The following is a 19633-nucleotide window of genomic DNA, read 5'->3' as shown; positions in this document are numbered from 1 at the left end:
TAATGTCCCAATTTTAACTGTTTTTAATGGAGTGGGGAATAAAACTTCAGACCTGTCCACCAATTCCAAGAAGAATTTATTGTTGTCCCTAAAAGTTCTTGTGCTGCCAGAACAATTGCAGAAATGACAACCAAATTACCAATGTCTGCACTGGCACAGGAAAGGAACGAATTTCTCCCTTCTTGCTATTATTGCAGCTATACTTTGCTTGTCACTCACTTCCCTCAGATGTGAATTTGCACAGCTGCTGATAGAACTTCTCTAATATTGATTCTAGCATGTTTCTGGAGTCTAACCCCTGACACTTTCAGGACAATGCTGACAAAACCGTTCTTAGGCTGTGATGTAGCATCAAAAGGTATTGAAGAAATGCAAGAAAGAGTCTTAAAGGTCAGCACACTTACTACTCTAATTCTGAATAGGGAGGGAAAACCACACTGGGCAAGATTCACTTTAGAATGCAAAACTAGGAAAAATGCATCCACCTACATATGGGACAGGAATCCCTGAGATGACCAAGAGAAACTAACAGCTATTATTGCACTGAAATTGTTGCATGTCAAAATAATAACAAATGCAAATGTTGATCCAGGATGATGATTTAGCATACCTGGATGTGACCTTCAAAAGTGGCATTCAACAATTTATTACAAATACAACTATGTCATTTCTATGCTTTGGAAATATGGAGGTTTTATAGCAGTTCAGGAAAATTAGTTTTCTAAAGATTTTCATTTCCTAAAGAAAGGACTAAAGCAAAAAGAAAAGCAATGAGTTATTAAATGTAGGATAATAAAATGTATTATTCTTCTTTATGTTTCCAAGTAACTTCTGTTTTCCAACTGATTCTAAGAAAATACTATTCCAGAGAAATACTCTAATGCACTATGATGGCACAGCTATAATTTCCTGCGAGGAGTGTAACACAGTATCATGTTAGAGTTTCTGCATTTAATGAAGCAAATTGTCTACTAGTTTTCTTGAGATTTAATTCCTCCTTTTTTAGTACACCTACATACCTTTTGAGAGTTTTCCTTATTGTAAAACCCTATGGCACACAAACACTGAGAAAATTCAAGAACCAGCATGCAGACAGACTTATCTCCTTTACAGGGGCATTTGCTAGTGAGTTGTTTTCAAACCCATAAAACACATACAAAAGGGAAAAGAAAAAGGTGCTGTTTCAGATGATATTTAAATTTTGCTACATATTATGCATTTAGAAAAATGGCTAGTAACAAAAAGACCTGGGAAAAAAACCCAGTATCTTTGTTGAAATAGGAATTCCCCTTCTGTAACAACACTTTGAAATTTCTTAGCTCACTGTTTAGACAATATTAAAAGCTTTTTGCCATAACTCTGTTACATGTGACTTCTAGGTTGTATGTAACCTACTGCTCAAAAGAGCACTGACCATCTTGGTTAAGGAATCAGTGCTCAGGTGCCACTCTTTACTGGAGAAACAAATGCACTCTTCTCACAACTATTGAGGCAGAATGCACAAAGCAATTAATCTAAGGCAGTCACATTTTGCTGAAAAATGGCAAAACCAGAAGAGTTATGTATTTGCAGTTGTACACACTTCAGCTCTAGTATGCATCTAAGCTGATATTTGCTTGATATAAAAAAATGTCTGTAGTCACTGGTGGAATGAAATACAGGACAGAATCACACAATCATTTGGGTTGGAAAAGACCTACAAGATTGAGTCTGACCATCAACCCAGCACTGCCAAGCCCATCACTAAACTATGTCTCCAAGTGCCACATCTACATGTCTTTAAAATACCTCCAGTGATAGTGACTCCACTCCGCCGGGCAGCCTATTCCAATGCCTGACCACCCTTTCAGTGAAGAAATGTTTCCTAATAACCTAGTCATATAAAGGAAGTGATACATTTGAAATCCAATTCTATATGACATTTAGCAATGAGGTACATGCTCTTTTAGAAATATGTGTTATCATTAATCTACAAAGTCTCTGGAGTGAGTTTTCCACACAAAAATACAGTAGAGCAGCTTACATGAATGGCGCTTACTGGGATACACTTCACCTTCTCCATCTGGTAAGTCCAAGTACATTGCTGAATTCCTCGTGACCTAATTTTATTTCAGTAACAACCAGAAATGGAAGTTATAATTTTGGAATAACAAAAAAAGCCAAGGTACCAATCTTTTTGTTACATATCTTGCCTTTAATACTGAAACGAGTGATATAAGGTCTAGTTCCTTAAGCCCAGATGGAATATTGGCATCAGGTGATCAAGCACCTAGAAAAAGACACATGCCAGCATTACTGGGCTTCCTGAAAGCTGAAATTCCATTAGACAGCTGAAGAAACAGTTGTCACCCTTTCTTACTGTGTTCCAGATGTTGCCCTTGCACTTCCACTACTGTTTTTTGCTGGTTTTACCACTCTCCTTGGGCGTGGATTCCCCTGCTGACCCTGCAGAACAAGTGCGTCCTTTGTTGTGCTCATTTCACTTACTAGCAAGAAGTAAAATAAGTATCTAGCCAAGACAAAGGAATTGGTTGGTGGGAGCAAGTGACCTACTTCCAGTAGCAACGTCAGGTTGTGTCATAGCAAGGAAATCCAGAACAAATGATTTGTAAGAAATGTTTACACATGACGTTAATTCTCTCTGCCCCAAATCAGTAAAGATCCTACTAACTGGATTTGATCCAAGATAACTCAGTATCTATTATTCTTTAGTCTCTCAACAGCATTGTCACTTGCGGTGAGACTTAAATACCTTTGTAAAAGATGCTCCAATCTTTATCTTTTTCTACAGGGTTGATGTATATACCATTCTGTGTGATGTATAATCAGATAGGAGACTGCTGCCCTATTATAATCCAGGCACAAGAGACAGGCTATTATCTGGAGAGCACACAGAGAACACCATACTATTGGTTTGATTAAAACATGCCTTTGGAAGACGCTAATTTAATCAAATACACGGCAAAGTGCAGCACTTTACTTTTCAAAGTAAAAAAGCAAACAACCTGCCCACCCAACCCCCCACATTCCTGAGGTGCTAGTAACAACAGTTTGGTTCCAAATGACAGGCTGTTCACTCCATAAAAATTTCAGGTGGGGTGACCTTCCTGATCTTAGTCCTTCCTGGTTAATGAAAGTCAAATATCTTCTGACTGAAATGTTCTATTTTGGCTCATTAATCATAGAATATGTTGATCAACATTAAGGAAATCAATCCTGAATATACTGTCCGATATATACTACACGTGCACTGAACATACTTGTGCCCAGTATCAAACATCAACTTTCCAAACAAGTGAAACAACTCAAAAGCTGCTTCAACCTCATTTAGATGCCACAAATATCTCACCTGACACAGTTCAAAGCACTGGAAAACAAAACACCCCCAGCAATGGATGTACAGATGGAGAAGAGGCACCATTTTTAGTTTGACTGGATTTTTCTGCACCTTTAAGTATGGCTCAATGTTCAAAGGCAGGTTAAGAAGGAGAAAAAAAGGACAACATGAAACACTTAAAATTCTGTCAACATTTAGTCCTTTGAAAAGAACATGAATGACACAGATGCCAATGTTATGCACTGGACATACAGTATGAATCATCCTGTCAAATTTAAAGACATCAGTTCTGTTACTTGATGATACCAGCTCAAGCATGAAGACAACCTGATTCAAATTAACCCAGGCAAGACAAGAAATATGCTGCTGTGTGAGAGAGAGAGAAATAGGAACTATTACAGTCAAATTTGCACTAGTTAGTATAACCTGCTATGTCTATTGATATGGACAGTTCTATGTGAGATTTTACAGAACATTTTCAAAAATCTTTAATGGGATAGAAATAGCCCACCTTCCCAGGCAATGATCAGTCCCAGATTTTCATTAACTTCGGGACAAACTATAGCACAACTGCATACGTGATGTGCATCAGTAAGTTCTCACTACATCCTAAGTGCTCTCCTTTCACAGCACTGGAGCACACCCGACAGAGCTGGTGGTTCAGGCTGGCAACCATGAAGCAAAGGTGAAGACTGTGACTGACCAGGCAAACATCATCCACCTCACATGCAAAGCCCATCTGCCCACTGGCCAATTCACAGCTATGGAAAAAGCTGTAATAATTAAAACCCCCAACATTTTCTTTCCAAATGAACAACAGAGTTGCTCTTAGGGATGTAACATACTGCATGATGCATATCATATCTAACCATGATGCATATCATACCTAACCAGCTCAAATACAAGACAGTATTGAATCTGAGTGGATCCTTTCTTTCAGGAGAAATAAGATACATTCAAAAATTAAATCCTGTGAATCACCTCTCAATCCATTTTTCAGTTCCTCTCCCTCACAAATCTACTGTTGTCCATACATCTGCTTATGCAATTGCACTCAAGAAGCTCCATCCAGGAGAAGGCAATTTACTGAGGCTCTCATGAGGTTGTGAACTTTGTCTTGTCCTAAAATATGGTTCACAAATAAGACAGCATTTCCAGCTCCTACATCCTAAAACATGCCCACTGTGTATTTTGGCCACTGTAGAGTTACCCTTGAAATAAATAAATAAATGATTTAACCAGAAAATAAAAAGACACACATACTGTGATACAACACCCTGGTACCTGAACACAGACTACAGCCATCACAACTGAATGTAGAGATAAGCAAGTACAACAAAAGCATTTTAAGACAAAATTATATTTACAGGGTGAAGGGCTGACCTTTCTTGACAAGGCACATTCACACCCAAAACAAATGCAAAATGAAATTTGAGATGAGACACAAGCAAAATCTAGCTGAAGAATAATATGCGTGGAAGAGTAAGAAAGCAACAGGGGTATGATGAGAGCAGAATTAAATACTTGGAGATATGTAATAAGCTATTTTCTGTTAGACACCTCAAATGAAAAATGACAGATTTTAGCTGTATTTAAAATAGTTTCATTTAACAAAATTGTAGCAAAGACGCTTAACTAAATATCCACCAAAGTACTACAGAACACAAATATGAGTTTTGAAAACAGAAGAGGATGCTGCAAACATAAGGAGGGGAAAAGGTATAAAGAAAAATATATTCCATGACAGAAAATATTACTTGTAACAGAACAAGAAAACAATCCAGAAGGACAGCCTAGGGGGAGGGGTACTATATACTCAGTTTTTAAGTCAGCATGAGTTTGACTGAACTGAGGCATTTAAAAATAAAGATTAAAGTGTAGCTCTCCACACAAATTAAGGAAAGAAATGGCTCTAGTGTTATGGAGACAGCTGTAGTAACCCAACACACAGAACTCAGGTCAGAAAAATGCCATTCAAGAATAAAGAGAAAAGGGAGAAAAACAGTTCAGCAAATATTAAGTAACCAGCCCCTAACCTAGATTATGGCAATATTAAAATTCAAATACTTTTAACTGCAGATAATGTTGCTGTTCAGAACACCTGCACCACTTGTTGCACTAAATTCTGTGCATCTCAAATGCTCTATGAAATATTGAGAACTACATATGATTCAGTTCTAACGCACATTCCCTGTAAAGGATTACACCTTTTCCAAGAAATCTCTGTACTTTGTCATACAATCCAAGTTTTGCTATTTCTGCATATTACACTTTGGTATTAACTCATTTCCCTTTTTAAATATCTTTCACCGAAAAGACTGGAGATACACAAAACACATGATGCATTACCCTTTAAAGATGATTACTTTTTACAAAACAGCCCTGTATTATTCCTAGAGTGTTGGGGATGAATAGATGCCAAAAACTGTCTTTCAATTCTTTAATGTAGTCAGCATCAATAGAAATCTCTCCTTGGACAGAAAAAAACCCCAACAAACCCCAAACTTTAAATAAACACTAATATATGCTACTATTTTCTAAGTCTGGAAAGACAATACAGCTAACAAGAGACAAACAACTATTGACACAGCCTGAGGGGGAAAAAGGGGATCAGCTAAAGGTGTTACCTGCAAGTAACTCTGCCAATAAGCTATGAAACAACATAACCAAATAAGCAGTACAGTCATTTTTGCTGCTACAGTTAAAGCCAGAAACTTGGTGCCCATCTAGGAACAAGAACAGCATCAGGGCCTCCATTCCACACCCTGACACCAGGCAGCACTTCTGGTAGTGATTTAAAGGTCTACTCTGATAGGTAAGAGCAAATTCTTCTGATACTCTGGACGCTGCTCTCATATCACTTATAATAGAACTTATGTCAGAAAGGGCCTCTGGAGATCTTGTGATCCAATCTCTGCTCAAAGCAAACCCGGGATATCAATGCTCACAGTGCCTTGCCCTGTCAAGTTTTGAATACTCCAAGGATGTAGATTACACAGCCTAGTATCAAAGTGGATTTTGCATCTTGAAACCTCCGCCCTTTGCTCTTCACCTAAAAGGAGCCTGGCTCCATCTTTGCACTCTCCCCTCACACAGGTGACAACAGTATTAAGCTGCCTTAGTCACAGCCTTTTCTTCTTCAGGCTGAATACATTTCTCCCAGTTTTTCCTTTTATATCAGGTGCTCCAGGCCCTGGCCATCCTCTGCTCAACTCACTCCAATATGTCCCATTTTCCTTGTACAAGTGAACTCAAAGCCTGACATACTCAATAAAGGCACCACGAATTAACCAGTCAAGAGACAAGTTCATTTCATCTCTTTACAGCTCAACTCCCTGCAGAGCAGTAGAACTTAAATCACAGTTGGTTACCTACATTCACAAAAAAAAATCTCTTAGGATCTAGACCTAGGACCAAAAAGGGCATCTAAGTATTAACTATTAGAACAAAGAACTCAGTTTAGACTGCAGAACAAAGCAGTAACACAGTGAAAACACAATGCTCTGACTTCTACATATTACATGCACAGAATTCCATTTATAATCCTATATATAATGAATTTTTCCTGCACAGCCCTAAGCACAGTCTCCATAAAGTGAGGAAGCATGCTAAATGCTAAATATTCACTGAACATTCAGCAAATGTATGCAATGGCTGCAAAGTGCTGCAAACAATGCCCAAACATGTTTACCTCACTTGCTCCAGGTAAAAGATCTGATGTCTATGCTTTTGTCATCATGGTTCCTGCAAAGCAGTGTTTTCATCTTACGTGCAGTCAGAAAAAATGCTAAATGGGGAAAAGTAAGACAGTCAATCCACTCTTAGGTCAGGTTTGTGAGCCTTCAGAAACTATTAATGGTTAAGAGCAAGATGTGGGATAAGCTGCCCACAAACTTCTCATAGCCTAGTATAACCTATAGTGTAGGTTACCAAAGCCTACAGCTAATGAATAAAGAAAAAAAATCTTAAAAAGTATCCTGAATAAAATAACAGCCAAACAGCATTCTGGGCCTATGACTAAGACTGATTTGTACATGATACAATAAACCTCTTAAACTAAGCAAGCATTTATTCAGTTGACTAAAGCAGCACTTCTTAGTCTGTTAGCAATTTAGGAAGAGATTGAAAACACTCTAAAGAATTCAGCCTTTTCAAAAATCAGTAGTTGGAAAACATGCAACCACAGGTTTTAAAAGAAAAGTTAAATTCAATTAACAGACCAAAGAAAGAAAAATATTTAACAGCACTAAAAAGACTGCAAGCACAACTGAAAAAAAAATTACTTTGTGGATACAATATATTCTGACTTGGCACAACAGTATTGTTACAATAGCACCATAAACCAGTAAAGTACAACTGATATGGTCAAGGACTGCCTGCCCACCTGAGAAATGAAGCAGCAGCATTATCAGCTAAAAGGAAACTGCAAAAACCAGTTCCAAACATAATACTTTTATTATCCTTGATCTAGAATTACACTGACAGTCCATCTCAAGATAAAACCACCATTTGCTGCTTCTCCATTACTACAGAAATAAATTTAAGACAAGTTTGAGGTGATCAGACCTTGACAATCTGTTACTGATCTTCAAAATAAGATCAGTCACGTTTTCAAACATTTTTCTGTGAACTCAAAAGCAGCAGATTTACAGCTAATTTCAACCAATTAGCCTATAAAAAAGGGAAAAAACCCACAACAAATTTATTGATGTACAAGTAGATTTTCACCTAGAAAATTATTAATAAAGAGCTTTAATCTCTGCTATTGCTTTTATTTCAAGAGGATTAGAATGTAAAACATTGAAATAACACAAGTACCACTTCAGAAACACTGAAGTGAAATATTTCCACATCTGATCCACTTGAAACATCTGATCATTCAAATCAAGTGCTTACTTTCCATTTCATTGCAACAGTGTGGCTTCTCACTGCTTTATACAGGGAACTGTAACACGTGTCTGTGCTTTTGTATGGAAACTCCTGGATTCTCAGCATGTACCTCGTCACCTCATCCCCATGATGTACCAGCACAGAGCAAAAACATTTCTGCCAGAAAACCTGATTGCTAGGAGGAAGCAGCAGTTAAAACTACATGTCACACAGGAATGGGGGGAAAAAAAGTAATTTTTTTCTAATTCACTGAGAATGAATCCTACCGGTCAGCTCAAAGAAAATATCAACAGGGAAGAGGGATACAAAACAATCAAATATAAATGTTATGGGTCCCATCTCAGCTAGACAAAGCCTCATTTTCATTAGCAAAGAAACAACCATGTCTGCAAAAGGTTTCAGGAGATAGATGACAAAATCCTAAATCTTCCTTTCTTCCTAAAGACAAAAAAGCTTAACAAAATTATGAAGCATGGCCAACTAGACTAAAATAAACCTAAAGAGGACATGGTTACAAGAACAGAATTCCTCATAAGAGATCATTTAACATCATGTTAAAAAATTAGAAATGTTACATTAGATTATCACAGTTTATCTCCAGGTGTCAACTCAGCCCCCCACAGCCACTTTCCCACTCCCTCCTGGTGGGATGAAAGAATGAGAAAGGTAAAAGTGAGAAAACTCACGGGTTGAGATAAAGGGTTTAACAGGTAAAGCAAGAGCTGAGCATGCAAGCAAAGCAAAACAAGTAATTCATTCACCACTTTCCCCAGGCAGGCAGGTGTTCAGCCATCTCCCTCCCAGGAAAGCCAGGCTCTGTCATGTGGAATGCTTACTTGGGAAGACAAATGCCATCACTCTGAACATCCCCCTCCCCTTTCTTCTTTTTACTCTGTATAGACTGGGCATGATGCCATATGGTCTGGGATATCCCTTTGGTCAGCTGGGGTCAGGTGTCCCAGCTGTCCCCTCCCAACTCCCTGTGCAATCCCAGGCCACATCTGCTGGGGTGGGATGAGAGGCAGAAAGGCCTTGACACTGTGTAAGCACCGCTCAGCAGTAACAAAAACATTCCCCTGCTATCAACACTGCTTCCAGCACAAATCCAAAACAGTCCCAGAACAGCTGTTCTGAAGAGAACTAACTCTAACCTAGACAAAACCAAGTTCTATGCATTAGTTAAATTTTAATAAAAAAACCAACCTGGCACAATTATTTCATGAACCATGACAAACTAGCAATTTAATCAAAATGTAAAACAGGAAACCTTCATTGTATGTAAGTACATTATAATCATCAACACACACATAAAAACTACAGCAGACAGAAAGGGGATGTAAAATTTTTACTAACTAAGCAGGAAGTTCTTACATTTCTTGCACATATATTTTGACAAGTAACTAATTTTCGTTGTTTTTGAGATGGCATGAGAAATTCAATACCTGTAACAAGTATTTCACATAATTTTTATTATTTTTACATTAAACATTGGAGCATAAAATCAACTTCCAAGATATATGTATGTCTGTGACTGTCATATCCTCCTAAAATATTAAAATACCATGAAAAAAAAGTTACACTGATAATTCCATCGTGTTCTCACCAGCCACCTCACTGTACTTACCTGGGAATTCAGCTGCATGGATGAAACAATTTACAAGAAATGCCTGATACAGAAACAAATTGCAGAGCTCCCCTTTCTTAAGTGTCCTTTGCAAACTGCAGGCCTATTATTGATCAGTGTGCTTTGCATATCAAAACCACTCCCCCTCCATCAATAATTAAAAAGGTAACACAAGAAAAGCTGTACCACTTTAAAACAGTACAAATTAATATCTATTTAAATGACTGAATATTGCTAAAAAAACCCATTTCTTTTAAAAACTGGAAGATACAAAAGATACCATAACAATCTTCAAAAGGAAGCTCTTTTTTGCCATACCTTAGCACAGTGTGATTACATAAAGGCTCAGCGAATTTCATGTTATAGCTTACAGTAAAATAGTGTAAAAACTTTTTTATCTCCCTCCCAAGAGAAAGATGCTTTCATGTTTAAATATAAAAGCTTTGGGATAGTAAAATTATTACTGAGCATTTACAATCACTTTCATGATTCTTTTGAGACATGGAAAAAGATAACTGAAAACTAAAATACTGTAAGATAATTGATTTGAACAATGAATGAGGGAAGACACTATAGTTGAAGAGCCTCTTCTCTAGATATACATACAATTCAATATATTACCATGCACTACTGAAACATTTAGAATTATTTTTCAAACAAACAAAACATTAATTTAAATATGCACTGTAAGTGTAGAAAACCACAGAAAGATATTTCATTACATACCTGGATTTTCAACTTTCATGGTATTCAGACTTCAATGAGAAAGCAATTTTTAGACCCTATTCTAAAAGTGTCTACAATTAAAAAAAATAATGCTGGCTTAGGATTTTCCAAAATTTTGATGACTATGACACCAACTTAGTAATAGATAACCATCAAAATTCTTTTAGTTACATTCTCATGTTCTTGAATTTCCTGTTCAACACTTGCTCATTCTGGGTATAAGAAAGCCAAATGTAGTTAGACCTGAAGACAGGTTATTTCAGCTGGCAAGTTAGTAATAATGCTCACCTGTATAAAATCCTACAAGTTTAAAAATAATACAAACTGTTGCATTGAACTACTTCAACAACACTGAAGACAAATATATTTTATTAATACAGCAAGCTGTTATAAAACAAGCAAAATGAACACTTACAAATTCATCTTTCTTAAGAGAAAAAGGGCAGTAAATTAGTCAACTCTCCATGCTGGCTCATTCTTTGTTATGTGCTAAACAGATTACATTGACTGTGTCAAAATTCGGAATGCAAGATGATTTTACAGAATTATATCCAGTATTTATATTGAATTGATGCATCCCAGCTGTGGACTGGGACTTGCCAGCCTAATGCTTTTTAATACTCATTTTTTATAGCAAATGAAAGAAATTGACTTAGAAAGACACAACTGTAAAATTTGGGGGGTTTAGTGATAAAACTCAGATTTTTTTTTTTTTAAGTCAGCACAAAAAAGTTGGTGGTGTGCAGCCACTATCATAGTTTATATACTACCAATAATAACAAATAAAAAAATAACTGAGGTTGCACAGTTTAAGGCTGGTGAATACTGTATTGGCAGAATGTTGCTGCAGCTGTCACATATGCTTCTGAGACACAAAACAAACAAAAAAAAAACCCCACCAACCAAAAAAAAAAGTCAAATGTCTGAAACCAGAAAATCAATGCCGAAGTTTTGCCAATTGGCAATACATGCCAAAGAGAACTAAAGCACAATCCAGATAAAACTGTTTTCAAATCATCTCCAAAAAAAGAAGGAGACTAAATGGCAATCATTAAAATTGATTATTACATTAATAACATCATTTTCCAGGGCTTTAATTCTCTTTTAAAAGATCTCCAATATGACCCCTTCTTTAAAAAAACTGTTCAACAGTTACCTGCTATATGACAACATCACTGTCTTAGATTTATGAAGGAAGACTCCGCTATATGCCATACTATATATTAAATATTTTACTAAAATGAAAGGTCTTACAACTTTAATAAATGTAGTTTTAGAAAACATTAAATGTACAATTCTATTTACATGCAATTCCATTAAAAAGTACCTCCAGAAGAAAATGGTCTTGAAATGGGCCTATTTAAAACACAGAAGATCCACTACTTTACTGGATGTGATGACATGCTTTAAAATGGGAAATAACAGATCCTTATTAACTGACTGCAACTGCATTATTGGCTACTGGAAACACTGGATTAACTCCATGAGTCTGTACTGTCTCCCCACCTATGTCTTCGCTGCAGAGGTGGTCTTTGAGCGTTTTTGTGGAGAGGTGCCACTGAATTCATGACAACAGGTATGGATATTTGATGTTCATATCGTTCCAACATGTGAGCAATCTTCTCACGAGTGACACCATGTTTATTCCTCCTACAAAATAAAAAATTCTAATGAATTGTCTGGTATTTTTATAGTTAGATATAAGTATATATTAATATATATTTATAGTTATGTTTACAGTCTTTAATAAAAAAACCCTCTAAATTCTCAATTTTTTCTTCTTGCTCTTCATATTTAAAATTCTACTTTTATTATGCTGTATCCTCATTCTCTAGGTATTCTACTTGTGTTAAGGTTTATTTTTAACAATTCACCACTGCATATATTAAGCAACAGTAAATAATAAGGTCATCCTTCTTCATACAGAAATGTGATGATATAGAACTGTATCTATGCAATATATAGTTACACAACTATATATCTAAATTACCCTGAAGGATTTGGCTTTCTATTCATTCATCAGATTTTACATGGTATACTCGCTACTGAGTAGAGGGATGAATGATACCACAGACCACTCCTTTTGAAAGCAATGCTCAAACTAGCATAAAAAACAGAACTACAAGGTTTCTAGACTTGATGACAGAATATATTCTCATCAATGCATCTTTCTATAGAATAAGAAGCAATTCTGATTCTGAACCAGAACAGCATCCTCAAGCCACCTTTGTCTACTAGCTCTGATACTTATGGTCAACTTAGAAATGTACTGAAACACATACAAGGGAAGAGGTATCAAAAGTGTTGTCCTATTCTTGCAGTGTTTGGTAACCAGCTACTTTCAGCAAAAACTTGGTCTTTTAAGAACCTGAGATGTTTAATGTTAAATTAGAATGCATTTATCTCCTTGGTATCTATGGAAAAGGACCTTAAAATCCATGTTAGCAGGAAATTTTAGTCTCTGCCAAAAGAAAACCACAAGGCTCACACACAAACTGAATATGAGAGAATTGCCAGGACTGTAAGAGAACTGAGTCTAAAAGAAGGGACATAAAACAGAGACCAAATGTTTTGACAGTGTAAACAAGCACTTATCATAATCCAATATATTCTTATCACCAATAAACCTTGTCCAGTCTGAATTATTTCCACATCAAACCAACAGAGAATGCATTTCTGTGTCTTTGTGCTTTCCGCCAGGGACGGAAGAAGAATGGGCCTTACCAGCTTGCTCAGTTCTACAGAGGGGAAATCAATACTGGGAACAAACAGGCTATACTGGAAGGAGGATACTCCACACAGAAATATTTTAAAAGACTGATTTCCTCACCACCCAGCCCCTCCAAGAGTTTGTGTATTATTACAACAAAGAACTTGATAAGGGTTCAAAGCACACTGCAGGTAGCACACTGGTTTCACATTCAGAACGGAAGCAGAATTGTTGATCTCAGTAGTATTCACAATTATGCTGGTTCCTAAAGGTGTATTTTATCAGCTTCCTTTCTGCAAAGAAAATGCCTAAATAGAACATTTCTCTCACAGAAACTCTTCCCTGAGACAACACCAGAAGCTAGAGAGATCATCGATTGTGGTGCATTGTTTAAATTCTACACTGTGCTAAAGCAGTCCAGGAGCAGTTGCATGTTGAACTTATCAGTTAGTGAACCTTAACAGTTTTGATTTTATTCACAAATAAGAACAAGGTTAATGGCAAAGGGAAAAAACCAATCCCCTAGAAATACATGGATTCTATAAAGCACTTGACAGTCATGATGGACAAAAAAATGCGAAGAGGATGTCCAAGACCTTTTATGTCAAATGGAAGAAGCAGAAAGTTAGTCAATATTCTCCCTATATTTTAGCACTTCTAGAAAGAGATTACAGCTCAAGTGTTCTGGGAATAAAGTGCACACTCATCCAGCACTGAATGGATTTGTGTATAATCACTTCATAAATGAGTAAGTACCTTTCCTAATAAGGAAAGGCAGGTTAATAAAGGGAAAGGCCTAATAAAGAATAAGGCAGGAAAATAAAATCACCAAAAGCAAAATTGCATCAAGTATAGAAACAAATTGAAAAAGGAAATTAATTTGCTATATAGTGTCATTTAATACTGGGATCCCCTCTTCAAGCACGTCTTAACTCATCCATTTGCTGATGATGGACCAAGTTGGGAGGGAGTGTCGACCTGCTGGAAGGCAGGAGAGCTCTGCAGAGGGATCTGGATAGACTTGAGAGATGGGCTGATTCCAATGGGATGAAGTTCAATAAGGCCAAGTGTTGTTGGCCACAACAACCCCCTGCAGTGCTACAGGCTGGGCACAGAGTGGCTGGAGAGCAGCCAGGAGCCAGGGGTACTAATTGATAGGAAGCTCAACATGAGCCAACAGTGTGCCCAGGTGGCCAAGAAGGCCAATGGGATCCTGGCCTGTATCAAAAATAGCGTGGCCAGCAGGACCAGGGCAGTGATCCTTCCCCTGTGCTCTGCGTTGGTGAGGCCACACCTTGAGTACTGTGTTCAGTTCTGGGCCCCTCAGTTCAGAAAGGATATTGAGGTGCTGGAGCGAGTCCAGAGAAGAGCAACAAGGCTGGTGAAGGGACTGGAGCACAAGCCCTATGGGGAAAGGCTGAGGGAGCTGGGGTTGTTTAGCCTGGAGAAGAGGAGGCTCAGAGGTGACCTCATCACTGTCTAGAACTACCTGAAGGGAAGTTATAGCCAGGTGGGGGCTGGTCTCTTCTCCCAGGCACTCAGCAATAGGACAAGGGGGGCACGGGCTCAAGCTCTGTCAGGGGAAATTTAAGTTGGATATCAGAAAAAAAATTCTTTCCAGAGAGAGTAATCAGGCACTGGATTGGAATGGGCTGCCCAGCGAGGTGGTGAATTCACCATCCCTGGAGGTTTTTAAACTGAGATTGGCCGTGGCACTGAGTGCCATGATCTGGTAAATGGACTGGAGTTGGACCAAGGGTTGGACTTGATGATCTCGGGAGGTCTTTTCCAACCCAATCGATTCTATGATTCTTTGGCAGCTCAGCTATGCTGAAAGAGCACAAAGCCATCTATCCTGAACCAGTGCAGACATACCAGCAAAACCTCCTAACAGATAGTCATACTTTGGCTTGAGGAATGCAGAACCTATTGCTAAAGGCAAAGTTCTGTCACAAGTGAATGCTTCTACACTACCCTCAGCAAGTTTGTTGATGATACAGAACTGTGAGGAGCCCTCTCCTGAAGCAATTAAAAAGAAAACTTACATCACCACTTTTCTTAAACTGTACAAAAATAAAGTTTCCAGACAATTCTATTCAAATATTTAAAGCAACTACAGCTGATAGAGCTTTCTAGGAACCTTCTAAAAACCAGTAGCGGCACTTCACAGTTCAAGTAAACCTTCGGTTTTGGGAAAAACATAAACTTTACTTCTACAGTTAATGACTGAACAATAAAATTCAACAGGAACTACACTTCACATCTGTTTATCCTATTGCCTGTTAAGACCATGTGGAAACATGAATTTTCCTGGAAAATTGGTTAGTCTCATGTAATGGAAATCTCATGCTGAATAGCTTACAAGTGTTTGATCACTAAGCTTCCTAACTTGGCTGTGCTGCACCTCAAACAGAAAAACTTATTAGAATTAATTCTCAAGAGAGAAGATTCCATCTCTAGAAAAAAGTTAGCGGTAGCATAGGAGAAAAAGGTGAATTTAAAAGATTTCTAAACACAATAAAGTCAGCAATGTAAGCATTGTACACACATACTTTGTGTGTACAAACCCTAACCCTAACTTTGTGCACTGTAGGGGCTGCTTTATAAAGCTGAAACAATTACAAGTGAAGTCAGCTGAATGCATAAAAAACAACAATCAATGAGAGAACTCTGTCATCAACTGTGAAAATATTACATTATGTTTCAAACAAATAAATATCCCTAAGTTAGTCTGATATATCATAGATTCCTAAAGCAGACAGGTCTGAGACAAAAAGGACACTAACTAGGAATAATAAGCAGCCTCCTAAGCACTCTCTCACAACACAGTAGTTCAATGCTCTGTGTTCAACAGTACTCTGAGTCAGATCCTCCGAAGACTGGGGATGATTCCACAAAACCTTGCCATAGAATAATATAAAGTTATGAGCTTTTTTTAAACTTTTAATGATTAGTAACAAACTACTGTCCTTTAACACTGGAACACCTGTGAAACTGGACAAACCAAGATACTGTATTGATGCACTCCTTGCCAAATGTTGAACTTTTGTCTTTCACCTATTTCTTGCCACCAGCATTCTGTAGCAACAAGTTTATCAGAATAATTATTCATCATAATAACAGAGATTCTTACAGGGGTCAATCACTGTTCTACACATGGCCAATAAATTTTTAATGTTGACTTTTTGGGCCAATAAGAGAGGGTCAGTATTTATTCGTCTGCTTGTTTATCCACAGAACTTCCACTTAAATGTGTATCTCAAAAATATCTGTTTAAATAAAATACATTTCATACTACTAGTGAAGTACTTAATATATTTAATAAAATATAACTTACTGTATACATATTTATGTGTTCATATTTATCTGCTTATTTATCTCATATAAGTACCATGAGTTCTGTAAGAGAAACCTTACTTTTCTAATTCTTCAGGATCGAACTTCCACCAAGTATCTGGTTCATGGAATTCCACTCTGTATCCTTTTTCCAGAGCCTGCAGCAAGCAAAGAAACATGTGTGATATGTGTGTATGTGTGGCCAGCCTTCGCGAACGCAGATTTGGGCAGGGCTCTCCCCACATGGGTGTGCCCTTCCAGCCTGTCCAGTGAATTTCTTAGGTGAGGCACAGCATGCGCAGAACTGGCCCCACTGTTTAAGTCCTGAGGTCCATCTGCCACGGCCGAGCGAGCTTGGACAGTGACAGTGAAGTCCTCGGGACTGTCACAGCACCTGGTACTAACCGGGGCTGACCCTGCTGAGTATCCGAGATGTGACGGGATGGGATGGCAGGGAGGCATTGAACTGCCAGGGGACGGTCCCACTGAGACTCGAACTCACGACCTTGGGATTCGGAGTCCAGAGTGCTCTCCATTACACCACGGGACCACCCCGTGATATGTGTATCTTTACATAATAAAACATAAGAAAATATTAACAGACAAATATAATAAACAGATGTAGTTAACTCTGCGGTGGTAGCATGCTGAGTTTCACTTACCCCCAGCACGTCTTTAGCTTTTGTTCCTAAAGCAAAATGGATCGAGTCAATTCTTAAACTGATCTAAACCACTGCCATACCAATTGCTAAGCGTTATCAGGAGTAGTCTCTCTCTTCAGAGCCTTGAGTAAGGAAAATGTTTCTGTTTCACATTCCAACTTATCCCATATGAAAATAAGTTAGAAAAATTGTAATGAATGACCTAATAAACAACAAAACTTACCACTTCCACATATGGCTTCATTTCCCAGGCTTGAGTATTAGTGTTGTCTATTATAACTGGAGATTTTCCCTGCTCCATTGCTTGCTTTGCTGCAATGAAAAGTAGTGCAAGTTAATAAATCACTATGTATAAAATGTTCCAGATGTTTTTTTCACTAATCTACTGATTGAAACACACTGTTCTAAGGAAAGGAATAAAAGGTACAGACAGGAAATAAAAGTAGAAGCAAGAACCCGAAGGACAAGCTCGAGAAGCAGGCCCATGTGGTTTAACAAGACTAAGTGCAAGATCCTTTACCTGGGTCAGGGCAATCCCCGGTATCAACACATCATGGGCTGGGGAATGAAAGGATTGGGAGCAGCCCTGCCAAGCAGGACTTGGTGCTGCTGGTGGATGAGAGGCTGGATACTAACCAGCAATGGAGGCTCAAAGCCCAGAGAGCCAGTTGTATCCAGGGCTGCATCAAAAGGTTTGTGGCCAGCAGATCAGAGGAGGGGATTCTGCCCCTCTTCTCCCCTCTTGTGAGACCCCACCTGGAGTGCTGCATCAGCTGTGGGGTCCACAGCACAGGAAGGACATGGACCTGCTGGGGCAAGTACAGAGGAGGCCACAGAGATGATTTGAGGGATGGAGCACCTCTCCTATGAGGAAAGGCTGAGAAAACTGGGATTGTTCAGCCTGGGAAAGAGAAGGCTTCAGGGTGACCTAATTTCAGCCTTTCAGTGCCTGAAGGGAGCCTACAAGGAAGATGGAGAAAACCTTTTTACAAGAGCAGGCAGTGACAGGACAAGGGGGAAGGGCTTCAAACTAAAAGACAGTAGGTTTAGATTAGGTATTAGGAAAAAAAAATCTTTACTGTGAGGGTGGTGAGGTACTGGAACAGTTGCCCAGAGAAGCTGTGGATGCCCCATCCCTGCAAGTGTTTAAGGTCATGTTGGATGGAGCTCTGAGCAACTTGATTCAGTCAAAGATGTCCCTCTGCAAAGCAGGAGGGTTGGCACTACATGATCTTTAAAGTCCTTTCCAACCTAGGCCATTCTGTGATTCTATGATCTGTCTGTGTCACCAATATCAAATGCAGCTGAAAGCTCCAGTAGAAGTGTTAACATGAACTAAAATAGGAGAAAATTCGCAAAGCCACAAACATGAACTCAAAGGGCCTAAAACCATGGAAGACTGACACTAACTTCAGAATTAAAGTTGCAGTGGCAAAATAATTCCTATATTTTCTAATATTTGTGCACTTGACTTTACAGCGATCGTATTAAATCTGTATGTGTTTTAGCATCAAAAGAATGTATTTCACTGTCTTGTAAACACTTGAGAGTTTGAAACTCTGTTCATCTGAAATAAAATATTTTTTCCCTCAAATGGGTTGCACCTGTAACTACTTTTTTCTCATACTTACTATATTAGAGATTGATCCACCCCCAAAAGTGGGAAAAGGATAATTTCAATATAATAATTTTCTCATTTGTGAAGAAAATACATTTTTGTCTTCTCCGTAATTCTGATACAAGGATGACAAAGCTCTAGCTAAATATGTTGCAATAGAACTACATAAATAATTTAACAGCTGATATTATCTATAGGAACCCTCAGCCTAGACCTACTCATCAGACAAGAATCCCAAGTACCATGACCATCATTTTCCCCTGAAGTTGACATTTCACGTGTTTCAAGGATCCATGCACAAATGAAACCAAGATTTTCCGAAGTCCTTCAAGTCAGACAGCTCCATCTAGTCAAAGCGGGAGGTAAGAATTGAGTATGACTTCAATTCAAAGCTATTCTGGCAAACAACAGAGCTACTCTAGCTCTTGTTACCAAAATCACTGAGAAAAGACATTACATACTGTCGTGGTTCCCGACACTGCTGTGTAACTGATACAGAACCAGAGAGACCTTCAGACCCAGCCAGATACAGCTGTAAGACTTTACTAAATGAAAATTGTTCAGTGGTCTTAGAACTGTGAAGCTTTGAGACCTCTCATCCATAAACTACTACCTTATCAACTCCTCTGCTCCTTTGGCTCCTACTGGGAACTTCATTCCAAGTATTTATTATTGCTGCATTCCAATTTCAAGAGGGCTCTTCCAACTGATCTTCTAATGATCGCTCTCA

General features: G+C 38.2%; 1 protein-coding gene and 1 non-coding gene across 7 annotated transcripts in view; both read right to left on the bottom strand.

Annotated features, from left to right (window-relative positions):
• Nucleotides 1-19633, bottom strand: part of N4BP2L2 (NEDD4 binding protein 2 like 2) — a 47294-nt gene that overhangs the window by 13589 nt on the left and 14072 nt on the right. For 5 of the 6 annotated variants that reach the window (XR_011697533.1, XM_071552931.1, XM_071552941.1 and 2 more), the window contains exons 4-6: nt 17509-17597; nt 16705-16781; nt 12084-12227 (exon numbers count right to left, since the gene is read on the bottom strand). Coding sequence is in view for 5 of the 6 variants with exons in the window: in XM_071552931.1 (XP_071409032.1) it covers nt 12084-12227; nt 16705-16781; nt 17509-17597 (310 nt within the window). In the remaining variant the exon portion in view is untranslated. Of the gene's footprint in view, nt 1-10924; nt 12228-16704; nt 16782-17508; nt 17598-19633 lie in introns of those variants that run through there. The other variant, XM_071552943.1, reaches the window with a different exon arrangement.
• Nucleotides 17101-17173, bottom strand: TRNAR-CCG (transfer RNA arginine (anticodon CCG)). Its single transcript has one exon. It is a non-coding gene; the product is annotated as a tRNA-Arg (tRNA).

This window comes from Pithys albifrons, chromosome 1, assembly GCF_047495875.1.
Source record: "Pithys albifrons albifrons isolate INPA30051 chromosome 1, PitAlb_v1, whole genome shotgun sequence".
In the NCBI taxonomy this organism is placed as follows: Eukaryota; Metazoa; Chordata; class Aves; order Passeriformes; family Thamnophilidae; genus Pithys; species Pithys albifrons.
The sequence above is the reverse complement of the archived record's forward strand: the minus strand, read 5'-3'. Positions and strand labels throughout refer to the sequence as shown.